At 38.7% G+C, this 24,224-nt stretch overlaps 1 protein-coding gene across 2 annotated transcripts in view; it reads right to left on the bottom strand.

The window, feature by feature from the left end:
• The window catches only part of Rp2 (RP2 activator of ARL3 GTPase), a 50,557-nt gene that overhangs the window by 19,468 nt on the left and 6,865 nt on the right, over window positions 1-24,224 (bottom strand). For both annotated transcript variants that reach the window (XM_087600404.1, NM_001109012.2), the window contains 2 exon segments: window positions 19,157-19,822; window positions 5,924-6,038 (listed from right to left, as the gene is read on the bottom strand). In XM_087600404.1, coding sequence (XP_087456530.1) covers window positions 5,924-6,038; window positions 19,157-19,822 — 781 coding nt within the window.

Consider the following 24,224-nt stretch of genomic DNA (forward strand, 5'->3'; position numbering starts at 1 on the left):
GCTTCAGTCTTGGCAGGACCAAGGGCTTCCCCTTCCACTGGTGCTCTTATTAGGCTATTCATTGCTACCTATGAGGTTGGAGCCCAGGGTCAGTCCATGTATATAGTCTTTAGGTAGTGGATTAGTACTTGGAAGCTCTGGTTGGTTGGCATTGTTGTTCATATGGGGTCTCGAGCCCCTTGAAGGCCCCTTCAAGCTCTTTCAGTCCTTTCTCTGAATCCTTCAATGGGGATCCCATTCTCAGTTTAGTGGTTTGCTGGTGGCATTCGCCTCTGTATTTGCTGTATTCTGGCTGTGTCTCTCAGGAGAGATCTACATCTGGTTCCTGTCGGCCTGCACTTCTTTGCTTCATCCATCTTGTCTAACTGGATGGCTGTATATGTATGGGCCACATGTGGGGCAGGCTCTGAATGGGCGTTCCTTCAGCCTCTGTTCTAAACGTTGCCTCCCTATTCCCTCCCAAGGGTATTCTTGTCCCCCACCCTTTTTTTATCTTTATTAACTTGAATATTTATTTACATTTCGATTGATATTCCCTTTCCCGGTTTCCAGGCCAACATCCCCCTAAGCCCTCTCCTCCCCTTCTATATGGGTGTTCCTCTCCCCATCCTCCCCGCATTACTGCCCTCCCCCAACAATCACGTTCACTGGGGGTTCAGTCTTGTCAGGACCAAGGGCTTCCCCTTCCACTGGTGCTCTTACTAGGATATTCATTGCTACCTATGAGGTCAGAGTCCAGGGTCAGTCCATGTATAGTCTTTAGGTAGTGGCTTAGTCCCTGGAAGCTCTGGTTGGTTGGCATTGTTGTTCATATGGGGTCTCGAGCCCCTTCAAGCTCTTCCAGTCCTTTCTCTGATTCCTTCAACGGGGGTCCCATTCTCAGTTCAGGGGTTTGCTGCTGGCATTCGCCTCTGTATTTGCTGTATTCTGGCTGTCTCTCTCAGGAGCGATCTACATCCGGCTCCTGTTGGTCTGCACTTCTTTGCTTCATCCATCTTGTCTAATTGGGTGGCTGTATATGTGTGGGCCACATGTGGGGCAGGCTCTGAATGGGTGTTCCTTCTGCCTCTGTTTTAAACTTTGCCTCCTTATTTCCTGCCAAGGGTATTCTTGTTCCCCTTTTAAAGAAGGAGTGAAGCATTCACATTTTGATCATCCGTCTTGAGTTTCCTTTGTTCCATGCATCTAGGGCAATTCAAGCATTTGGGTTAATAGCCACTTATCAATGAGTGCATACCATGTATGTCTTTCTGTGATTGGGTTACCGCACTCAGGATGATATTTTCCAGTTCCATCCATTTGCCTATGAATTTCATAAAGTCATTGTTTTTGATAGCTGAGTAATATTCCATTGTGTAGATGTACCACATTTTCTGTATCCATTCCTCTGTTGAAGGGCATCTGGGTTCTTTCCAGCTTCTGGATATTATAAATAAGGCTGCTGTGAACATAGTGGAGCACGTGTCTTTGTTATATGTTGGGCCATCTTTTGAGTATATGCCCAAGAGAGGTATAGCTGGGTCTTCAGGTAGTTCAATGTTCAACTTTCTGAGGAACTTCCAGACTGATTTCCAGAATGGTTGTACCAGTCTGCAATCCCACCAACAATGGAGGAGTGTTCCTCTTTCTCCACATCCTCGCCAGTATCTGCTGCCACCTGAGTTTTTGATCTTAGCCATTCTCACTGGTGTGAGGTGAAATCTCAGGGTTGTTTTGATTTGCATTTCCCTTATGACTAAAGATGTTGAACATTTCTTTAGGTGTTTCTCAGCCATTCGGCATTCCTCAGCTGTGAATTCTTTGTTTAACTCTGAACCACATTTTTTAATAGGGTTACTTGTCTCCCTATAGTCTAACTTCATGAATCCTTTGTATATTTTGGATATAAATCCTCTATCAGTTGTAGGATTGGTAAAGATCTTTTCCCAATCTGTTGGTTGCCATTTTGTCCTAACCACAGTGTCCTTTGCCTTACAGAAGCTTTGCAGTTTTATGAGATTCCATTTGTCTATTTTTGATCTTAGAGCATAAGCCATTGGTGTTTTTTTGTTCAGGAAATTTTCTCCAGTACCCATGTGTTCCAGATGCTTCCCTAGTTTTTCTTCTATTAGTTTGAGTGTGTCTGGTTTGATGTGGAGGTCCTTGATCCACTTGGACTTAAGCTTTGTACAGGGTGATAAGCATGGATCAATCTGCATTCTTCTACGTGTTGATCTCCAGTTGAACCAGCACCATTTGCTGAAAATGCCATCTTTTTTCCATTGGATGGTTTTGGCTCCTTTGTCAAAAATCAAGTGCCCATAGGTGTGTGGGTTCATTTCTGGGTCTTCAATTCTATTCCATTGGTCTGTCTGTCTCTGTACCAATACCATGCAGTTTTTATCACTATTGCTCTGTAACACTGCTTGAGTTCAGGGATAGTGATTCCCCCTGAAGTCCTTTTATTGTTGAGGATAGCTTTAGCTATCCTGGGTTTTTTGTTATTACAGATGAACTTGCAAATTGTTCTGTCTAACTCTTTGAAGAATTGGATTGGTATTTTGATGGGGATTGCATTGAATCTGTAGATCGCTTTTGGTATAATGGCCATTTTTATTATATTAATCCTGCCAATCCAAGAGCATGGGAGATCTTTCCATCTTTTGTGGTCTTCTTCAATTTCTTTCTTCAGAGGCTTCAAGTTCTTATTGTACAGATCTTTTACTTGCTTGGTTAAAGTCACACCGAGGTATTGGAAATTTATATTTTTAAAAACATCAAAAAACACCATCCTATAGAGTTTTGAGGATTAGTCAGGTTTGGAAGACTCAGAATGGACAACAGATTCTCTTATTAATAGTCAAATAGTAACATTTATTAACTAGAACTAGATAATCATAATTAAAGACTAGTTTAGATTCAGCCATGAATTATAATAAAAGTAAAATTTCAACTGACAACACTTATGCTCCTTAAAGGACATCAGGCAATGTCTAAAAGCATTTTGTTGTTGCTATGACTGAAGAAATTAGTATTGAGTGGACAGAGCCAGAGTGCTGTGCAGCATTGTCACACACAGGCCGGCCCTACCCAGGACAGAAGTTATTGCACAGGATGTCAACAGTGCCCACGTTGAGAAATCCTGCCTGAGAATGATTACTGGTCACCTTAAAAGATGGCCTGGTCTACCTTTAGGAACATTAGCACTGGGTCTGTTTGCTATTCCATAGGAACTCACTACTGGGCAGCTTCAAATTTTCTCAAAAATCTTGGAGGTTTTGAGAATAAATGAATAATTTTTAAAAAGGTTTTATTTTATTTATTATTTGTATGTATCGGTGTTTTGCCTACATATATGTCTGTGGACCATGAGGTGTCTGAGGACCCCAGAAGAAGGCATCAGAATGGTGGGCACTGAAATTAGAGCCAATTGTCAAACACCACATGAACCTCGGTCCTCTGGCTCTTAACCACCGAGGCATTAGTCCAACCCTTCTAATTCCTAATTTGGGAAAAAAAATCACACATTATAAAAATACTGAAAGAACAGCATACACATTCATCTTATTGTTTGAGGCCAGCCTAATCTTCAGAGTGAGTTCCAGTGCAGCCAGGGCTACACAGAGAAACCCTGTCTTGACAAACTGAAAAAGAAAAAAAAATCCATCTTAACTTTAACTATAGTTACCCAGAGTCAAATTTTGGCCACAGAGGTTTTATTTATTTTATATTTATTTGTTTACTTACTTATTTTTGTAGCTGTGGGTGTGTGGGGCACTCATGACAAGGCATGTTTACGAAAGTCAAAGGACAACTTGTGGAAGTCACTTCACTCCTTCCATGTACGACTCAGGAGCTGAACTCAAGTCATCAAACTTGGTGGCAAGTGCTTTTACTCACTGAGTCATTTTGCTGGCCCCTACATGTATGCTTTGTTTTTGTTTTGCTGACACAATGATACTCAGCATGCATAGCTTACCTAATCACAATATGATTTACATACCTAAGGAAATCAAACAACTTCTAACATCTTCAAACTCCTTGTTTAAAATCTACCTATATAGTCTACTCCATACTCCACATCATTCCCATAGCCAATCAGGGCTCTCTCATTGCAGTCACTGTTATATTTCTTTGGATTATTTTAATCTAAAAGAATTCCCTCATCTTTTTGTTTCCTCATCTGAAGACACATAGCTTGTTATCTTATAGGATGCCTTGGATTTTGGACTTGGTTCATTGTTTCCTTAAGGTGTCATTTAACTTCTTTCCTATTTTGATTCATTCATCACAACAATGCAAAAAAAATCCCCATCTCCAGATTCGAAAAAGAAAAGAACAAAGCAAAGACAAAAGAGTCAAGAGACCAATGTAAGCCTAATGCTCCCTTCCCCTTTTCTGGAAAAGTCTCAAGCAGTCAAACAGGGTCCTGAACCATGGCTGAGGACAGCCTTGAACTTCCGAATACCTCTTGCCTCTCCCTCCCAAGCACAGGGAGCACAGGTGGGCACCACTTCACTCAGCCCTCACCTTTTCCACGGGTGCATTTCTGTTGTTACCTTACTTTCATTACGCTTTTGTGGAATTTATTTATTTTTATTAGAAATTGAATCCAAGTCTTCAAATACACTAGGCAAGCAGTCTTCCACAGAATATACTCCCAACCCCCATTATTCTTTTCCATGGTCAAACTGTCCCCAAATTTTGCCAGTGTAAATTCTTTAAGTTGGCTCTTTTGATTTGATATGACTATATCAGTCTTTTGAGTACTTCCTGTAGGCTTGTATTTCCTTTTACAGTCTTGTTTGTATGACGTTTATTTCCCAAATTCCTAAAATATCTGCTGACTGATTTTTGTTTTACAGGTGGTAGCATTTTACTATACCCATATGAAACATCATATTATTTAAAGGCGGACACTATTTAGGTTGAAGTAATTCTACAATGCTTTTTTACAAAGTTATTGCACAAGATGTCTACAGTGCCGACATCGAGAAATCCTGCCTGAGAATGATTACTGGTCACCTTAAAAGAAGGCCCTTGATTCAGATTACTGACTTCAACATTAATCCTCACACTGTTAGACTTATCACTCAATTCCATTTCTGAAAGTTGATAAGATTTTCCAAATTCATTTTCAAGATTTCATTTGAATGTCCTATGTCAAAAGATATTCTGAGGTAGACTCAAGCACTGGATTGGAGTAAGTCCTTCCACTATTATAATACTGTAAAAGGATATGAAATATTGTGCTAACGCTTAATAGCCCAATTACACACAGCATTACTGATTAAAATTATCCTAACACTCATCCAATGCTTTTTTCATATACAATTTTAGAATTCATTTTAATTTATTTATACATAAAGAAACCCACATGCAGATGTGCCCTTTCTGTAGGGTATACCTAATTAGCATTGCATATTGTATTCATATCAGCTTGGAGCCTTGAGCAAGCAAACAATGTCCCTACACCCAAGAGACAGATAATACTTTGGTCTCCAGTGTCAGTACACTGTTAAGAAAATAGAGGCAAACAGCAGCCCTTTGGCAAGGTATGCACTCCAGCTCCTCTCTTGTGTGCATTTCTTCTATAGCTGAAATTTACGGGGAACATTCACTTACTAAAACATTCTCCTTTTTCACGAGAAGTTAATTATACAAAAACAGAAAATACTGACCTTGTATTTCTTACTTCTTTTTCAGTATGGCCAAAGTGCATCTTTACCAAGTGCTTTGCAACAATACAAAGGTACAAGAATAATAAAATAAAACTAAAATAATATAGAAATGTGACTGGTTTAAGTACTAAACACAGAACAGGAAGAGAAAAATTGAGAAAAAACAAAAGAAGAAGAGAAGGTAACATGGAAGGAAGAGAAAAAGGTTAAGATGGTATGTCAGGAATATAACCACAAAAGAACCCTGGTCATTCAGAAAATACCTTTGTTTAGAAGAAGTAAAAAGTCTGATGCCTTTTCCCGGAAAACCCTCTGAGCATCTTCAGTTTTCATTGACATTTCCTTTGTCTGCACTAGGGAAAAGCCTTTGCCAACCATCTGTGGAGAATAATATTTCATTTAGATTTTAAAATGAACTTCAAGTATGAAAACTAGGTTTTGTTATTTCAGCATTTTTCTGTATATAATACAACACAGCATTCTGATTTTTGCTTTGGTTCTGACTAATTCAGACTCTGGTATACAGCAAATATTCAATGAAAATACATTCATTACAATTAACACAATTTGTTTAATATAATAAAGATGTTATAATAAAGTGGAAAAATTACCTAATGTTAAGCTTAAAAGGCATCATATCAATTTGTATAGCAATAGTACAAGAATGCTAGACTACACTTACTGGAGGCATTTACTCTGTACATGAAGTTTTCTGAACTTTATGCATCTATATACTTATTTATAATATATTTAACCTCTCATGAGATGGGTACTACCACCATCTTCCTTGTAGAAATGAGATAACTAAGAAATGACATGGTTAAGAAGCCTATTCAAGGTCATTATAGCTATTTTAATTCAAGTTAATCTGATGGTGGATTAAAGAATGGTGGAACACGCCTTTAATCCCAGCACTCAGGAGGTAGAGGCAGGCAGATCTCTAAGTCCAAGGCCAGGCTGGTCTATAGAAGTGAGTTCCAGAAACCCTGTCTCAAAAAATCCAAAAGAATTCTTTTTAAAAAACCAGTTAGAGGGGTTGGGGATTTAACTCAGTGGTAGAGCGCTTGCCTAGCAAGCGCAAGACCCTGGGTTCGGTCCCCAGCTCTGAAAAAAAGAAAAAAAAAACAGCTAGCGATATATTTTTCAGATTTGTATGTACTTGATTGTGAGTATTTTCCAACCTATTCTATAAAGTCAGTGGTAACAGCTCATAATATTACATGCTATGGTTTATAACTGAATGTCATACTATCAAATTGAATCAAACTCAAGTCCTATTTCATTCAATGCTGCCTCAGACAAAAAGATACATTAAAAATTACAAGAATCTATATAGACATTGTTGCTAGATGGTAACTGTAAAGTTACTTAAAATATCAGAATCAATTTTATGACCACTTCTAATGTTGAAGACATTTTACAGTCAGATATATAAACTGAAAAAAAAATGATCCTTAAATGGCTAGGGATGTTCTCACTTATAATAACCCTAGCACCCAGTAGACAAAGGTGGGAGAATCAATAATTCAAGGCCATTTTTGGCTACATACCCTGCTTAAGGGCAACATAGCCTATATAAGACATTTTCTTGAAAAATATGATTAATTAAAATACCATTATCTAAAATAAAACATGAACTATGAAGCTGTATATATTTTAATATTTTCACTGAAGAAATTTAGAGACTCCTTTATATAAAAGTCCTATTTCTGAAGACTTAAAAATCATGTATCAAAATCTCATAAAATTTTTAAACAAAAACAATCATGGTAACTAACCAAATTCTATTATAAAATATACTTAAATAATTCAAACCTTGTTTACCTAATTTATCCTGTACATAAATGTGATTCATATAAAAGCAATCAAGTGATTTTGGTGGTAAGAAAACCAAGTCTTGGTAACTTCCTTAACTCTGTACACAGTGGGCTTTCTGCTTTAACCAACCTTTAGAGAATGTCCTGCCTTTTCACGTTTCATACTCCCTAGCTTAGAAAAACCATGTATTGAGTTTGTAAAACAATACAAAATGTACTTTTATGATATTCCTCAGCAAACCAGAGTTGGTAATTGCATCTTCAAGTCTAAGTTATCCTAACAGAGCTGTGTTGTGAGACAATTTTTTTCATCTCAGAACTAACTAGTTTCTTTGCAAACTCAAATATTATTTAAACTAATATATAATCTCTCATCATGATACTTAGGTCTTTCCACAGCCAGAATACAGCAAATATAGAGGTGAATGCCAGCAGCAAACCACTGAACTGAGAATAGGTGCCCCGTTGAAGGAATCAGAGAAAGAACTGGAAGAGCTTGAAGGGGCTCGAGACCCCAAAAGTACAACAATGTCAAGCAACCAGAGCTTCCAGGGACTAAGCCACTACCTAAAGACTATACATGGACTGACCCTGGACTCTGACCTCATAGGTAGCAATGAATATCCTAGTAAGAGCACCAGAGGAAGGGGAAGCCCTGGGTCCTGCTAAGACTGAACCCCCAGTGAACTAGACTATGGGGGGAGGGCGGCAATGGGGGGAGGGTTGGGAGGGGAACACCCATAAGGAAGGGGAGGGGGGAGGGGGATGTTTGCCCGGAAACCAGGAAAGGGAATAACACTTGAAATGTATATAAGAAATACTCAAGGATCCCGGCCCGCAGCAGCTCTCTGCTCCCAGACCCTGTGAGAGAGAGACCCAATCGCCTGGTCAGGTGGGCACTCCTGAGGCTGCAGAGCGGAAGAGACCACCAACACTGCTCACCCCTGCCCACATCCCTGGCCCAAGAGGAAACTGTATAAGGCCTCTGGGCTCCCGTGGGGGAGGGCCCAGGAGCGGCAGGACCCCTGCCTGAGACACCGCCTGAACCTGAAGGAAACAGACCGGATAAACAGTTCTCTGCACCCAAATTCCATGGGAGGGAGAGCTAAACCTTCAGAGAGGCAGACAAGCCTGGGAAACCAGAAGAGACTGCTCTCTGTACATACATCTCAGACGCCAGAGGAAAACACCAAAGGCCATCTGGAACCCTGGTGCACTAAAGCTCCCGGAAGGGGCGGCACAGGTATTCCTGGTTGCTGCCGTCGCACAGAGCCCGTGGGCAGCACCCCACGAGCAAACTTGAGCCTCGGGACCACAGGTAAGACCAACTTTTCTGCTGCAAGAAAGCTGCCTGGTGAACTCAAGACACAGGCCCACAGGAACAGCTGAATACCTGTAGAGAGGAAAAACTACACGCCCGAAAGCAGAACACTCTGTCCCCATAACTGACTGAAAGAGAGGAAAACAGGTCTACAGCACTCCTGACACACAGGCTTATAGGACAGTCTAGCCACTGTCAGAAATAGCAGAACAAAGTAACACTAGAGATAATCTGATGGCGAGAGGCAAGCGCAGGAACCCAAGCAACAGAAACCAAGACTACTTGGCATCATCGGAGCCCAATTCTCCCACCAAAACGAACATGGAATATCCAAACACACCAGAAAAGCAAGATCTAGTTTCAAAATCATATTTGATCATGATGCTGGAGGACTTCAAGAAAGACGGGAAGAACTCCCTTAGGGAAACACAGGAAAACATTAATAAACAAGTAGAAGCCTACAGAGAGGAATCGCAAAAATCCCTGAAAGAATTCCAGGAAAACACAATCAAACAGTTGAAGGAATTAAAAATGGAAATAGAAGCAATCAAGAAAGAACACATGGAAACAACCCTGGATATAGAAAACCAAAAGAAGAGACAAGGAGCTGTAGATACAAGCTTCACCAACAGAATACAAGAGATGGAAGAGAGAATATCAGGAACAGAAGATTCCATAGAAATCATTGACTCAACTGTCAAAGATAATGTAAAGCGGAAAAAGCTACTGGTCCAAAACATACAGGAAATCCAGGACTCAATGAGAAGATCAAACCTAAGGATAATAGGTATAGAAGAGAGTGAAGACTCCCAGCTCAAAGGACCAGTAAATATCTTCAACAAAATCATAGAAGAAAACTTCCCTAACCTAAAAAAAGAGATACCCATAGACATACAAGAAGCCTACAGAACTCCAAATAGATTGGACCAGAAAAGAAACACCTACCGTCACATAATAGTCAAAACACCAAACGCGCAAAATAAAGAAAGAATATTAAAAGCAGTAAGGGAAAAAGGTCAAGTAACATATAAAGGCAGACCTATCAGAATCGCACCAGAATTCTCGCCAGAAACTATGAAGGGCAGAAGATCCTGGACTGATGTCATACAGACCCTAAGAGAACACGAATGCCAGCCCAGGTTACTGTATCCTGCAAAACTCTCAATTAACATAGATGGAGAAACCAAGATATTCCATGACAAAACCAAATTTACACAATATCTTTCTACAAATCCAGCACTACAAAGGATAATAAATGGTAAAGCCCAACATAAGGAGGCAAGCTATAACCTAGAAGAAGCAAGAAACTAATCATCTTGGTAACAAAACAAAGAGAATGAAAGCACACAAACATAACCTCACATCCAAATATGAATATAACGGGAAGCAATAATCATTATTCCTTAATATCTCTCAACATCAATGGCCTCAACTCCCCAATAAAAAGACATAGATTAACAAACTGGATACGCAATGAGGACCCTGCATTCTGCTGCCTACAGGAAACACACCTCAGAGACAAAGACAGACATTACCTCAGAGTGAAAGGATGGAAAACAATTTTCCAAGCAAATGGTCAGAAGAAGCAAGCTGGAGTAGCCATTCTAATATCAAATAAAATCAATTTTCAACTAAAAGTCATCAAAAAAGATAAGGAAGGACACTTCATATTCATCAAAGGAAAAATCCACCAAGATGAACTCTCAATCCTAAATATCTATGCCCCAAATACAAGGGCACCTACATATGTAAAAGAAACCTTACTAAAGCTCAAAACACACATTGCACCTCACACAATAATAGTGGGAGATTTCAACACACCACTCTCATCAATGGACAGATCATGGAAACAGAAATTAAACAGAGATGTAGACAGACTAAGAGAAGTCATGAGCCAAATGGACTTAACGGATATTTATAGAACATTCTATCCTAAAGCAAAAGGATATACCTTCTTCTCAGCTCCTCATGGTACTTTCTCCAAAATTGACCATATAATTGGTCAAAAAACGGGCCTCAACAGGTACAGAAAATTAGAAATAATCCCATGCGTGCTATCGGACCACCACGGCCTAAAACTGGTCTTCAATAACAATCAAGGAAGAATGCCCACATATACTTGGAAATTGAACAATGCTCTACTCAATGATAACCTGGTCAAGGAAGAAATAAAGAAAGAAATTAAAAACTTTTTAGAATTTAATGAAAATAAAGGTACAACATACCCAAACTTATGGGACACAATGAAAGCTGTGCTAAGAGGAAAACTCATAGCGCTGAGTGCCTGCAGAAAGAAACAGGAAAGAGCATATGTCAGCAGCTTGACAGCACACCTAAAAGCTCTAGAAAAAAAGAAGCACATACACCAAGGAGGAGTAGAAGGCAGGAAATAATCAAACTCAGAGCTGAAATCAACCAAGTAGAAACAAAAAGGACCATAGAAAGAATCAACAGAACCAAAAGTTGGTTCTTTGAGAAAATCAACAAGATAGATAAACCCTTAGCCAGACTAACGAGAGGACACAGAGAGTGCGTCCAAATTAACAAAATCAGAAATGAAAAGGGAGACATAACAACAGATTCAGAGGAAATTCAAAAAATCATCAGATCTTACTATAAAAACCTATATTCAACAAAACTTGAAAATCTTCAGGAAATGGACAATTTCCTAGACAGATACCAGGTATCGAAGTTAAATCAGGAACAGATAAACCAGTTAAACAACCCCATAACTCCTAAGGAAATAGAAGCAATCATTAAAGGTCTCCCAACCAAAAAGAGCCCAGGTCCAGACGGGTTTAGTGCAGAATTCTACCAAACCTTCAGAGAAGACCTCATACCAATATTATCCAAACTATTCCACAAAATTGAAACAGATGGATCACTACCGAATACCTTCTACGAAGCCACAATTACTCTTATACCTAAACCACACAAAGACACAACAAAGAAAGAGAACTTCAGACTAATTTCCCTTATGAATATCGAGGCAAAAATACCCAACAAAATTCTGGCAAACCGAATCCAAGAGCACATCAAAACAATCATCCACCATGACCAAGTAGGCTTCATCCCAGGCATGCAGGGATGGTTTAATATACGGAAAACCATCAACGTGATCCATTATATAAACAAACTGAAAGAACAAAACCACATGATCATTTCAATAGACGCTGAGAAAGCATTTGACAAAATTCAACACCCCTTCATGATAAAAGTCCTGGAGAGAATAGGAATTCAAGGCCCATACCTGAACATAGTAAAAGCCATATACTGCAAACCAGTTGCTAACATTAAACTAAATGGAGAGAAACTCGAAGCAATCCCACTAAAATCAGGGACTAGACAAGGCTGCCCACTATCTCCCTACTTATTCAATATAGTTCTTGAAGTTCTAGCCGGAGCAATCAGACAACAAAAGGAGGTCAAGGGGATACAGATCGGAAAAGAAGAAGTCAAAATATCACTGTTTGCAGATGATATGATAGTATATTTAAGTGATCCCAAAAGTTCCACCAGAGAACTACTAAAGCTGATAAACAACTTCAGCAAAGTGGCTGGGTATAAAATTAACCCAAATAAATCAGTAGCCTTCCTCTACACAAAAGAGAAACAAGCCGAGAAAGAAATTAGGGAAATGCCACCCTTCATAATAGACCCAAATAATTTAAAGTACCTCGGTGTGACTTTAACCAAGCAAGTAAAAGATTTGTACAATAAGAACTTCAAGACACTGAAGAAGGAAATTAAAGAAGACCTCAGAAGATGGAAAGATCTCCCATGCTCATGGATTGGCAGGATTAATATAGTAAAAATGGCCATTTTACCAAAAGCAATCTACAGATTCAATGCAATCCCCATCAACATACCAATCCAATTCTTCAAAGAGTTAGACAGAACAATATGCAAATTCATCTGGAATAACAAAAAAACCAGGATAGCTAAAGCTATCCTCAACAATAAAAGGACTTCAGGGGGAATCACTATCCCTGAACTCAAGCAGTGTTACAGAGCAATAGTGATAAAAAGTGCATGGTATTGGTACAGAGACAGACAGATAGACCAATGGAATAGAATTGAAGACCCAGAAATGAACCCACACACCTATGGTCACTTGATTTTTGACAAAGGAGCCAAAACCATCCAATGGAAAAAAGATAGCATTTTCAGCAAATGGTGCTGGTTCAACTGGAGGTCAACATGTAGAAGAATGCAGATCGATCCATGCTTATCACCCTGTACAAAGCTTAAGTCCAAGTGGATCAAGGACCTCCACATCAAACCAGACACACTCAAACTAATAGAAGAAAAACTAGGGAAGCATCTTAAAACATGGGCACTGGAAAAAATTTCCTAAACAAAACACCAATGGCTTCCGCTCTAAGATCAAGAATCGACAAATGGGATCTCATAAAACTGCAAAGCTTCTGTAAGGCAAAGGACACTGTGGTTAGGACAAAACGGCAACCAACAGATTGGGAAAAGATCTTTACCAATCCTACAACAGATAGAGGCCTTATATCCAAAATATACAAAGAACTCAAGAAGTTAGACCGCAGGGAAACAAATAACCCTATTCAAAAATGGGGTTCAGATGGATCACTACAGAATACCTTCTACGAAGCCACAATTACTCTTATACCTAAACCACACAAAGACACAACAAAGAAAGAGAACTTCAGACCAATTTCCCTTATGAATATCGATGCAAAAATACTCAACAAAATTCTGGCAAACCGAATCCAAGAGCACATGAAAACAATCATCCACCATGACCAAGTAGGCTTCATCCCAGGCATGCAGGGATGGTTTAATATACGGAAAACCATCAACGTGATCCATTATATAAACAAACTGAAAGAACAAAACCACATGATCATTTCATTAGACGCTGAGAAAGCATTTGACAAAATTCAACACCCCTTCATGATAAAAGTCCTGGAGAGAATAGGAATTCAAGGCCCATACCTGAACATAGTAAAAGCCATATACTGCAAACCAGTTGCTAACATTAAACTAAATGGAGAGAAACTCGAAGCAATCCCACTAAAATCAGGGACTAGACAAGGCTGCCCACTATCTCCCTACTTATTCAATATAGTTCTTGAAGTTCTAGCCAGAGCAATCAGACAACAAAAGGAGGTCAAGGGGATACAGATCGGAAAAGAAGAAGTCAAAATATCACTGTTTGCAGATGATATGATAGTGTATTTAAGTGATCCCAAAAGTTCCACCAGAGAACTACTAAAGCTGATAAACAACTTCAGCAAAGTGGCTGGGTATAAATTTAACTCAAATAAATCAGTAGCCTTCCTCTACACAAAAGAGAAACAAGCCGAGAAAGAAATTAGGGAAATGACACCCTTCATAATAGACCCAAATAATATAAAGTACCTCGGTGTGACTTTAACCAAGCAAGTAAAAGATCTGTAGAATAAGAACTACAAGACACTGAAGAAGGAAATTGAAGAAGACCTCAGAAGATGGAAAGATCTCCCATGCTCATGGATTGGCAGGATTAATATAGTAAAAATGGCCATTTTACCAAAAGCAATCTACAGATTCAATGCAATCCCCATCAAAATACCAATCCAATTCTTCAAAGAGTTAGACAGAAAAATTTGCAAATTCATCTGGAATAACAAAAAAACCAGGATAGCTAAAGCTATCCTCAACAATAAAAGGACTTCAGGGGGAATCACTATCCCTGAACTCAAGCAGTATTACAGAGCAATAGTGATAAAAACTGCATGGTATTGGTACAGAGACAGACAGATAGACCAATGGAATAGAATTGAAGACCCAGAAATGAACCCACACACCTATGGTCACTTGATTTTTGACAAAGGAGCCAAAACCATCAAATGGAAAAAGGATAGCATTTTCAGCAAATGGTGCTGGTTCAACTGGAGGTCAACATGTAGAAGAATGCAGATCGATCCATGCTTATCACCCTGTACAAAGCTTAAGTCCAAGTGGATCAAGGACCTCCACATCAAACCAGACACACTCAAACTAATAGAAGAAAAACTAGGGAAGCATCTGGAACACATGGGCACTGGAAAAAATTTCCTAAACAAAACACCAATGGCTTACGCTCTAAGATCAAGAATCGACAAATGGGATCTCATAAAACTACAAAGCTTCTGTAAGGCAAAGGACACGGTGGTTAGGACAAAACGGCAACCAACCGATTGGGAAAAGATCTTTACCAATCCTACAACAGATAGAGGCCTTATATCCAAAATATACAAAGAACTCAAGAAGTTAGACCGCAGGGAAACAAATAACCGTATTAAAAAATGGGGTTCAGAGCTAAACAAAGAATTCACAGCTGAGGAATGCCGAATGGCTGAGAAACACCTAAAGAAATGTTCAACATCTTTAGTCATAAGGGAAATGCAAATCAAAACAACCCTGAGATTTCACCTCACACCAGTGAGAATGGCTAAGATCAAAAACTCAGGGGACAACAGATGCTGGCGAGGATGTGGAGGAAGAGTAACACTCCTCCATTGCTGGTGGAATTGCAAACTGGTACAACCATTCTGGAAATCAGTCTGGAGAATCCTCAGAAAATTGGACATTGAACTGCCTGAGGATCCAGCTATACCTCTCTTGGGCATATACCCAAAAGATGCCCCAACATATAAAAAAGACACGTGCTCCTCTATGTTCATTGCAGCCTTATTTATAATAGCCAGAAGCTGGAAAGAACCCAGATGCCCTTCAACAGAGGAATGGATACAGAAAATGTGGTACATCTACACAATGGAATATTACTCAGCTATCAAAAACAACGACTTTATGAAATTCGTAGGCAAATGGTTGGAACTGGAAAACATCATCCTGAGTGAGCTAACCCAATCACAGAAAGACATACATGGTATGCACTCATTGATAAGTGGCTATTAGCCCAAATGCTTGAATTTCCCTAGATGCCTAGAACAAAGGAAACTCAAGACGGATGATCAAAATGTGAATGCTTCACTCCTTCTTTAAAAGGGGAACAAGAATACCCTTGGCAGGGAAGAGAGAGGCAAAGATTAAAACAGATACTGAAGGAACACCCATTCAGAGTCTGCCCCACATGTGATCCATACATATATAGCCACCCAATTAGACAAGATGGATGAAGCAAAGAAGTGCAGACCGACAGGAGCCGGATGTAGATCGCTCCTGAGAGACACAGCCAGAATACAGCAAATACAGAGGCGAATGCCAGCAGCAAACCACTGAACTGAGAATAGGACCCCCGTTGAAGGAATCAGAGAAAGAACTGGAAGAGCTTGAAGGGGCTCGAGACCCCTTATGAACAACAATGCCAAGCAACCAGAGCTTCCAGGGACTAAGCCACTACCTAAAGACTATACATGGACTGACCCTGGACTCTGACCTCATAGGTAGCAATGAATATCCTAGTAAGAGCACCAGTGGAAGGGGAAGCCCTGGGTCCTGCTAAGACTGAACCCCCAGTGAACTAGACTGGTGGGGGGAGGGCGGCAATGGGGGGAGGTTTAGGAGGGGAACACCCATAAGGAAGGGGATGGGGGAGGGGGATGTTTGCCCGGATACCGGGAAAGGGAATAACACTCGAAATGTATATAAGAAATACTCAAGTTAAAAAAAAAAAAGAAATACTCAAGTTAATAAAAAAAAAATACTTAGGTCTTTCCTTTCCTAGCATCATGGACTGAGTTGTGTTAGTTGGGATCCTCATGCCTTGTGTACTCCTGAATGGTTTTGAGGATGCATAGAGTTCACTCACTGAAATTCAATCATGTATGAGCCGACATATTCAAGTCTTATTGCTCACTTGCCAGTACTGTGCTATATACAAAGGAAGTTTATATTCGCTTGTGGGGAAAACAACAGCCATGGAACCAAAAAAGTTAACATCAAATGGAAAACTGTGGGGCCCGTGTGCATTTTATTCTTCCTAATTAAACACAGGCGTTAATCTATGAATCTGTGAACAGGGAAGTTAACCAACCATGGAAATGCCAAGTACACTGCCTGTAGGAGTCATCTTTAACCTATTCCAAAATTAATTACCATTTTAAATGAAGAAGATGCTTGAGAGCCTACACTACACACTTTTTAGGTGGGTAGGTGGAAGGAACCTTCCCACACTTTAAATGCTTTGATACTCTCCATGTGTAAGTTTCATTTTCATTTTCTCTCTCTTGCACCCTCTTCCTTTTTCATCCCTGTGTGAACCAATTAGTTCATAGGGCTTACTTACCGAATGTAGTTGAGGTATTACTTACAGGAACACTGGTTACTTCTAAACTACTACATGTTTTAATCATTTATTCATTAAATTGTGCTTTCTGAACTAGACAGTTCTAACCAAAGCACCTCTAGTTTAGAAGCCTCCTGAGTCTCAGTATGTGGGGTCACATTCCTACACCTCCCATCCATGGGCTTTCTTTCAGCATAGGGAAGCACAAAAGCTTTATGTTTTCGGGTTAATACACAGGCACAGTAACTATCAGCCTGCATGGATGAATCACAGCTCCACTGTTTACCAGGTACCCGAGTGACCTTTGCCAAGTTACTTACCCTGTCTATGGTTCATAGGGTTGTTTTAAAGTGTGTTAATTCATATAAGTCATTTTTAACAGTGCCTGCCACAGTAAAATTACATATCTAATACTATGTTAAGAGTAAGCTACTATTATTATTAGTGTATGATTTTTATTTTGCATTCCAGAAGGATATTTAAAGAATATCACTCTTCTAAGTCATATTCTTGCAAAGGCCACCTTTTTTTTCTACATTAGATACCAAAGGTTAAAAGATTCAGAACATTCATGACTCATAAATAAAGACTGAGTTGATGGCATTTTTTAAAACATGTTAACATATTAACATCTATATATCTACTCCTGGTTATCTACCAAAGGAGTTTAACTTCATGATTAATCTTTTGAAAATTATATGTAGTAAAAATTCACCATATAAAAGAAATTTGCCCTACAACACAGTGAAGATATTTATTTCTCAGATATTGAATTAACGTTGTGACTAGATAGTGGCAAAGGCTATAGGCATATTTTCTACATTTTACAAAACTTACAGCATGCTTTTACCATACTGGCATAACAAAAGAAAACAACATCTGAAGCCAGATATAATGGCTTAAGCCATTGGAACACAGAGGCAGAAAGATTGTGGGAAGTTCAAGATACAGCCTGCTGTACATAAATAAGTTTCAGGCTAGGTATGGCTACACAGAGAGAGATTCTGAATAAAAAAAATCAATAATGAGTAATGTATCAAAGTTTTAAAATTATACTTTAGGTTCTATAGTTTTAAAACCTGTGCCTCCAATATACTTTGTAGAGTTCAGACATGGATTCTCTGCATTACAGATATGTAATTATAGAGATACTCATTTTTACATTTTGTCTAGAAAAATCATTCCTTTTGGTGTACTTCAAATTTACAACAATCCCTTCAGAAAGAAACTTACTTATCCACTTCTGAAAACTTGATTTTTAAGTTTAAACTGATTCTATTGGATAAATCCTGATCAATGCATCTTCTTACTGGCACACCTACCAACTAAGGAACTACTGCTCTCCCCTCAAATGCTTTTTCAAGGGGAAGCTGCTGTGCAATAACTCTTCTCTACTTAATGACCTCACAGAAAGCCTCTCCTCATAAGTGCTAGAGCTTTTGACATTCCAATCCTCATCTTCTTCATATTATTGAGTCTATATTAGAGTCTATCCCAGTGTCCTATCAATGGCAATGGGGCATGAGCTAATAAGGAGCCCAGTGTGAATGGGGCTGTGATGTGCACTGTCACAGCAGGGTCTAAACATATTCTCAAGTGTCATTTACAACCAATTAAAACTCCAAAGAAGTTTCCTCATTAGGAAAGGCCATGATTCCATATGCAGTACTGTTGTGAGTATGCATAGAAATTGTTTATGATGAAGAATGACAGTTCTTGAGGCAGAGAATTGTATCTATATGCCTTCATTTCCAGCATCAACTATGTTCAATTATTTCTAAGTTGCAACTAATTACAAAGTATGTAAGCAAAGATGTGGAAAACAAACATGCATCATATAATGAATGAAATATGGTAACAACATGACCCACATATAATTGGTGCTAAAGAATGCTTACTGATTTGAACTAGGATGAAAAGTTTTCTGGAGAAGGATTTTGAAGACCGAGTGATCTGCTTCTAAGGCAAGCCTTGTGGAGGCAAGGAGTTGGGGGGACTAACTTAAGGGCTGCCAGTATTTTTAATAATAAATTTGAAAACAAGAAAACCTCGAAAGTCTCCAATGTAGCATGGCCCTCCTATGTATGACTATTTCTCTTCTCTTTCTCCTTACCTCATCAATTAGTTTCCTGGCATTTGCTGTTGTATAATCATCGGCAAATAACACCACGAGACATGATTCATCACTGTACTTCTGTCTCTGACCCCGGGATACAGGAACAATGCTTCTATTGGGATCTGTGGAAATTCGCACAGCTTTGAACTCTTCAGTCGTTGGAAGAGGAACATAGTCTTGAACCACAGCATTTTCTGGCAGAAGGCTCCAGTTGAGCTCTCCGGACACAGGTGTAAAATCATGAACATGACTCCATATGTTATTGAAGATACTGAGGCCTGCATCTTTGAATTGGGCTGCCAATTCAGGGTAGTACCATTGAAAACAGCCAAACTTGATGTTTGTAGAAGATTCAATAATGGGTTGAGTGGCACAGCACAAAAAGACTTCCAACTTTCTACAGTCCCTTACACGAAATTGTTGGCAAGCCAATGTGCACTTGCAATCTCTACAATTTCGGAAAAACACACTGCCTTTCACTGGTCCCAAAAAAATTACACAGTTAGTACAGTCATCAATAGTAATAGTAGCTGAGTGGTCAAAAATATAGATGTTACAGTTCTCACAGTCTTGAATGACAAACTGTTGTCCTGCCACTTTTCCAGGTAAGCGACCTACTGTTTCGTCCTTTAGTCCACTAAACGTGTAATCTTTTGGATCAACCTGCAGAAACAAGACACATTACCTTGAGTATTGTTAACGTTATTCACCAAAACTAAGTAAGTGCCTATGGGATGCCAGGGACAGTTAGTTGTGAATGCTAAAACTTAAGTTCCTCAGTCTCATTTAATAGAAAACATTTGTTTGTTTTCAGTAAATGAGAACAATGAGTGAGGGAAGCGGGAAAGAAACCAAAGTTCAAGGACACATTCACCAAGTGCTATGTGTACTGCCTGGATCCTGCTTCAATCATTTCAACCGTAAGCATCCTTTTTTGAGGCAACTGAGAATAGTCACACATATACACAAAGCCTGTTAGATAACATAAAGAGCTTTTATTTTTCCATTTTCTAAGTGTGATAATGGAACTGAGGGGTCGACTTACCAATTTTAAATAATCTAAAGTTTCTAACCTTGGTTAATATATAACTACCCCCTAGGAAATGCATCCACTCTTTCTGCTATCAAATTTCATTCTTGGGCACACGAACCTAAAGGAAAGCCCATGTGACACTATAATTTGGGTCTTCCTGTGAGTTAATCCAGGTGACATAAGATCACTGCTACTATCAACAGTATTTTGGCATATTTGGGCAAGGTCAAGAATATATTTCTTCAAAACAAATATTTCAATGGAAGTAGATATGTAAGTTGGGCATGAGGTATGCACCTCCAATCCCTGCAATTGGGAAGCTGAGGCAGGAAGATTACAAGACAGGCATTCAAGTCCAGCCAGGGCTACAGAACAAAAGTCTATTTCAAATACAACTGCAAAAAACTCTACTAGGAAATCAAAGCTTATCCTCTGCATTGATCCTAATCAGGACATACTAATTCAGACTAGGATATAGTTCAGTATTACAATGTAGGTTTAGAATGTACATGGCCTTGGATACATCCCTTTAACTGAAAATTAAACAATAAAAGTATAGATGCATACTATTTCAGCTTTCTGATGATTTCCTTGTACTTCAATTTTAAAACATATTTCTTAAAAAAACTTAAATTGGATATATTTCTTTACCCTATTACAAAATGATATTTGGGTCTAAGTTTCTAAATCCTGAGATTCTCATACACCACAGACAATGGCAGAATCTAAAGACACAAAAGCCTTGACATGTTGGTACTTACATCTACAAATTTTAATCAGACATTGCCTGAGCTATTCATCCAGTGTATCAAATTTAGCCATCCTGTTAGGTATTATAAACTTTGCCTCATATAATCTTTTAAATAATAATATCTAGAATATGTCACTCTTGTAAATTTTTAACTGCACTATCAAAATATAGTCAGAAAACTGAGTGATAGAGTGTGTTTAGCATGCCTGAGGCTCTGAGTATCATCAGCATATATCTCCAACATACATACACACACACAGACATACACACAGAGTGGGGGAGGGAGGGAGAGGGAGGAAGGGAGGGAGAGAGAGGTGGGGAGAGGGAGAGGTGGGGGGAGAGATATTAAAAAGGCAAGTCTGGCAGTTTAAAAACAGCTGGAAATATATTATAAATATATTGAAACTATCTTAACTGCTTATGTTGTAAATATTTACATGCAAAACTACATACTAGAAACAGGTTTCTACGGATACAGTACTTTGTCTATTTACAAAGTAACGTATAAGCATATTAATCATTGATAAACGAGCTTAAAGTGACTTCCATCATACACAATATTATATGTATCTTGTTTTACAAAATATCCTAGGATCAGTACTGGTCTATAGCATAAGGCAATGAGAGTCTTTTTTTCTAGCCTCATTTTTGTCACTTATAAGCAACATGATCTTGAAAAAGTCACTCCACCTTTCTGGTTCTTTAGTCAGTCTACGAACACTTGAACACCCAAAATGAACCAGACACTATTTTAGGCACTAAAAGAGAAGTAACATATACCTAAATAAACCATTTAAACAACATGACTGTGGTAAGAGGTGCTGAGAATACTTTAGAAATCCAGAAAAGGGAAACATAGAGGACAACCGAAGAATTACTGTACAAAGTGAGAATGAAAAAGTTAGAGTTTTACTGGAAAGATTGAGAAAGAAAGACAGTACCAAACAAAGGTAACATATTGAACAAGGTAAATTTATTTCAGTCATCAGGAAGAAAATGAAAGGGGCCTGGTGTTTACAGAAACACTGGAGTAAAACTAGATAATTAGGCAGGGGTCCTGGTATAAAGTTTGGAAGCCATGTAAGAACAACAGAAGCCACAGAACAATTTAAATATGCTAAATTTACATTTCAGAAAGATTAATAAAAATATGGGGGGTTGGAGAGATGGCTCGTTGGTTAAGAACACTTGCTGTTCTTCCAGATTTGAGTTTCATTCCAGCAACCATATTAGATGGCTCACAACCAACCATCTGCATCTCCATGGTCTCTCCTGCAGTCACCTGCACTCACAAAACAGATATACACAAAAATAAAAATAAAATAGTTTAAAAGGAATATGGAAATACGGAGTGCGAATCTGAGAGGCTTAGCCAGAGTGGGCTGAAGTAGTTAAAAGGGATAAGAAGGATAGGATAAATTTGAGAAATGTTGAGGAAATGGAACCAACATATGTGCTAAATAAAGCCAGAAGATTGTCAATTTGAGGCCAGCTTAGGCTATACAATGATACCCTATCAAAACCAACAACCAAACAAACAAAAGGCAGACACATCTAAGGGGCTGAGGTATTGCTCAATTGTATAGCACTTGCCTAACATCCACAAGGCCTGTGGTTATATTCCTAGCACTTCCAAATAAAGTAAACTATTATATAAAATCTAAGGAATATTTTCTAACACTACTTCTCTCAATTACCTATAGGTTAAAAACAAACGAACAAAAACCCAAATTCAAATCTAAAAATACAGGATTGGGGAGATGGCATCGTTGGCAAAGCACTCGCACATCAAATAGGCTGTTGCAGGAAAATCTCCAGCTCAGGCCAGCCTTCGTTAAATAGCAAGACCCTACATCAAACAAGCGAAACCAAAACAAAAGAGCCTCAGAACAAAATTTTATAAAAGATAACTCTAACATAGGGGCCTGAGTTCACTCTCCACCGGTTATATAAAAAGTTGGCTATGGTGGAATATGTTTATCATTACAACAGCACTGCAGAGTCAGTGACAGGCAGAGCCTTGTAGCTCACTGGCCCACTGCCTAGTGTATGTGGAGAATCCCAGGACACTTGTTTGCCAGGGACCCAGGTTTGATTCCTAGCATCCACATGTCGACTCACTGCTGTCTATAACTCCAGTGCCAGGGGATTCATCACCCTCCTTCAGTACCAGGAATGCATGTGGCATACAGACATATATGCAAGCAAAACACATGTATGCATAAAATAAACATATCTAAATTTTTTCTTTAAAATGGAAGCTAGTGGCAGTGGCACACACCTATAATCTTAGCACTTAGAAGGCTGATGAAGAATGATCTCAAGTTTTGAGACTACCCTGAAAAAAAAAAGGCTCAGAAATTTTAAAATAGTAGATAATTTACAAACATGATCTGGAAGTGCCATGGGATGTTAACTATATTTCAATTAAATGCTAAAACAATCCCTAAGAAAAGTTAAAATCACAGAAGAAATTAATAACTTAAACATTAAATATAATAAAGAATATCAAGGTCAAAACAAGTTTTAATAGACAAATTTTGTCAAGAATGATTAAGAAACAAGACAATACAATAATAATGAATGAAAACACGGAAATGATTATAAACAGGTTTAAAGCAAGAGTATCAGGTGCTGAGAGATGGATTAGTAGTCAGGAGCACTTACTGCTCTTGCGAACAACCTGGGTTTAGTTCCCAGCACCCACATCAGACACCTACCTCCCAAATGCCTGTAACTCTAGCTCCAGGGCTTCTGATGTCTTCTTTTGTGGGTACTTGTGTGCATATTGTGCACATGCATGCACATAAAATTTACAAAATCAATAGACCATTAAAAAACAATATAAACAACTCTATAGCCATTTTAATCAATGAGTCTTGGTTACCCCAGAATATCACCCAGACAATGTGGGTTATACAGGTAATGAATAGTAACTAAATCTGATAATCAAATACCTTTTTTTGTTATGTATATGGGTGTTTTGCCTGTATATATGTGCCATGGAGGCTAGAGGAGTGTATCAGATCTCCTTGGAACTAGAGATATGGATGATTGTGAGTCACCATGTAGATACTGGAAATCAAACTCAGGTCCTTGAAAAAACACCCAGTAATATATATATATATATAATAATATGCAACTATCTCTCCAACCCAATCACACAATATCTTAAAGAGAACTTGAAGCTTCTCCACATCTCATTCTCTACTCCATCACTAATGAATTCTGATGCTGATCAAGAACAAAAGAGTAGAGCTTAGGATCTAGTCCAGTAAGAG

The sequence above is a fragment of the Rattus norvegicus genome, chromosome X (genome assembly GCF_021556685.1).
Source record: "Rattus norvegicus strain SHRSP/BbbUtx chromosome X, alternate assembly SHRSP_T2T, whole genome shotgun sequence".
Taxonomy (NCBI): Eukaryota; Metazoa; Chordata; class Mammalia; order Rodentia; family Muridae; genus Rattus; species Rattus norvegicus.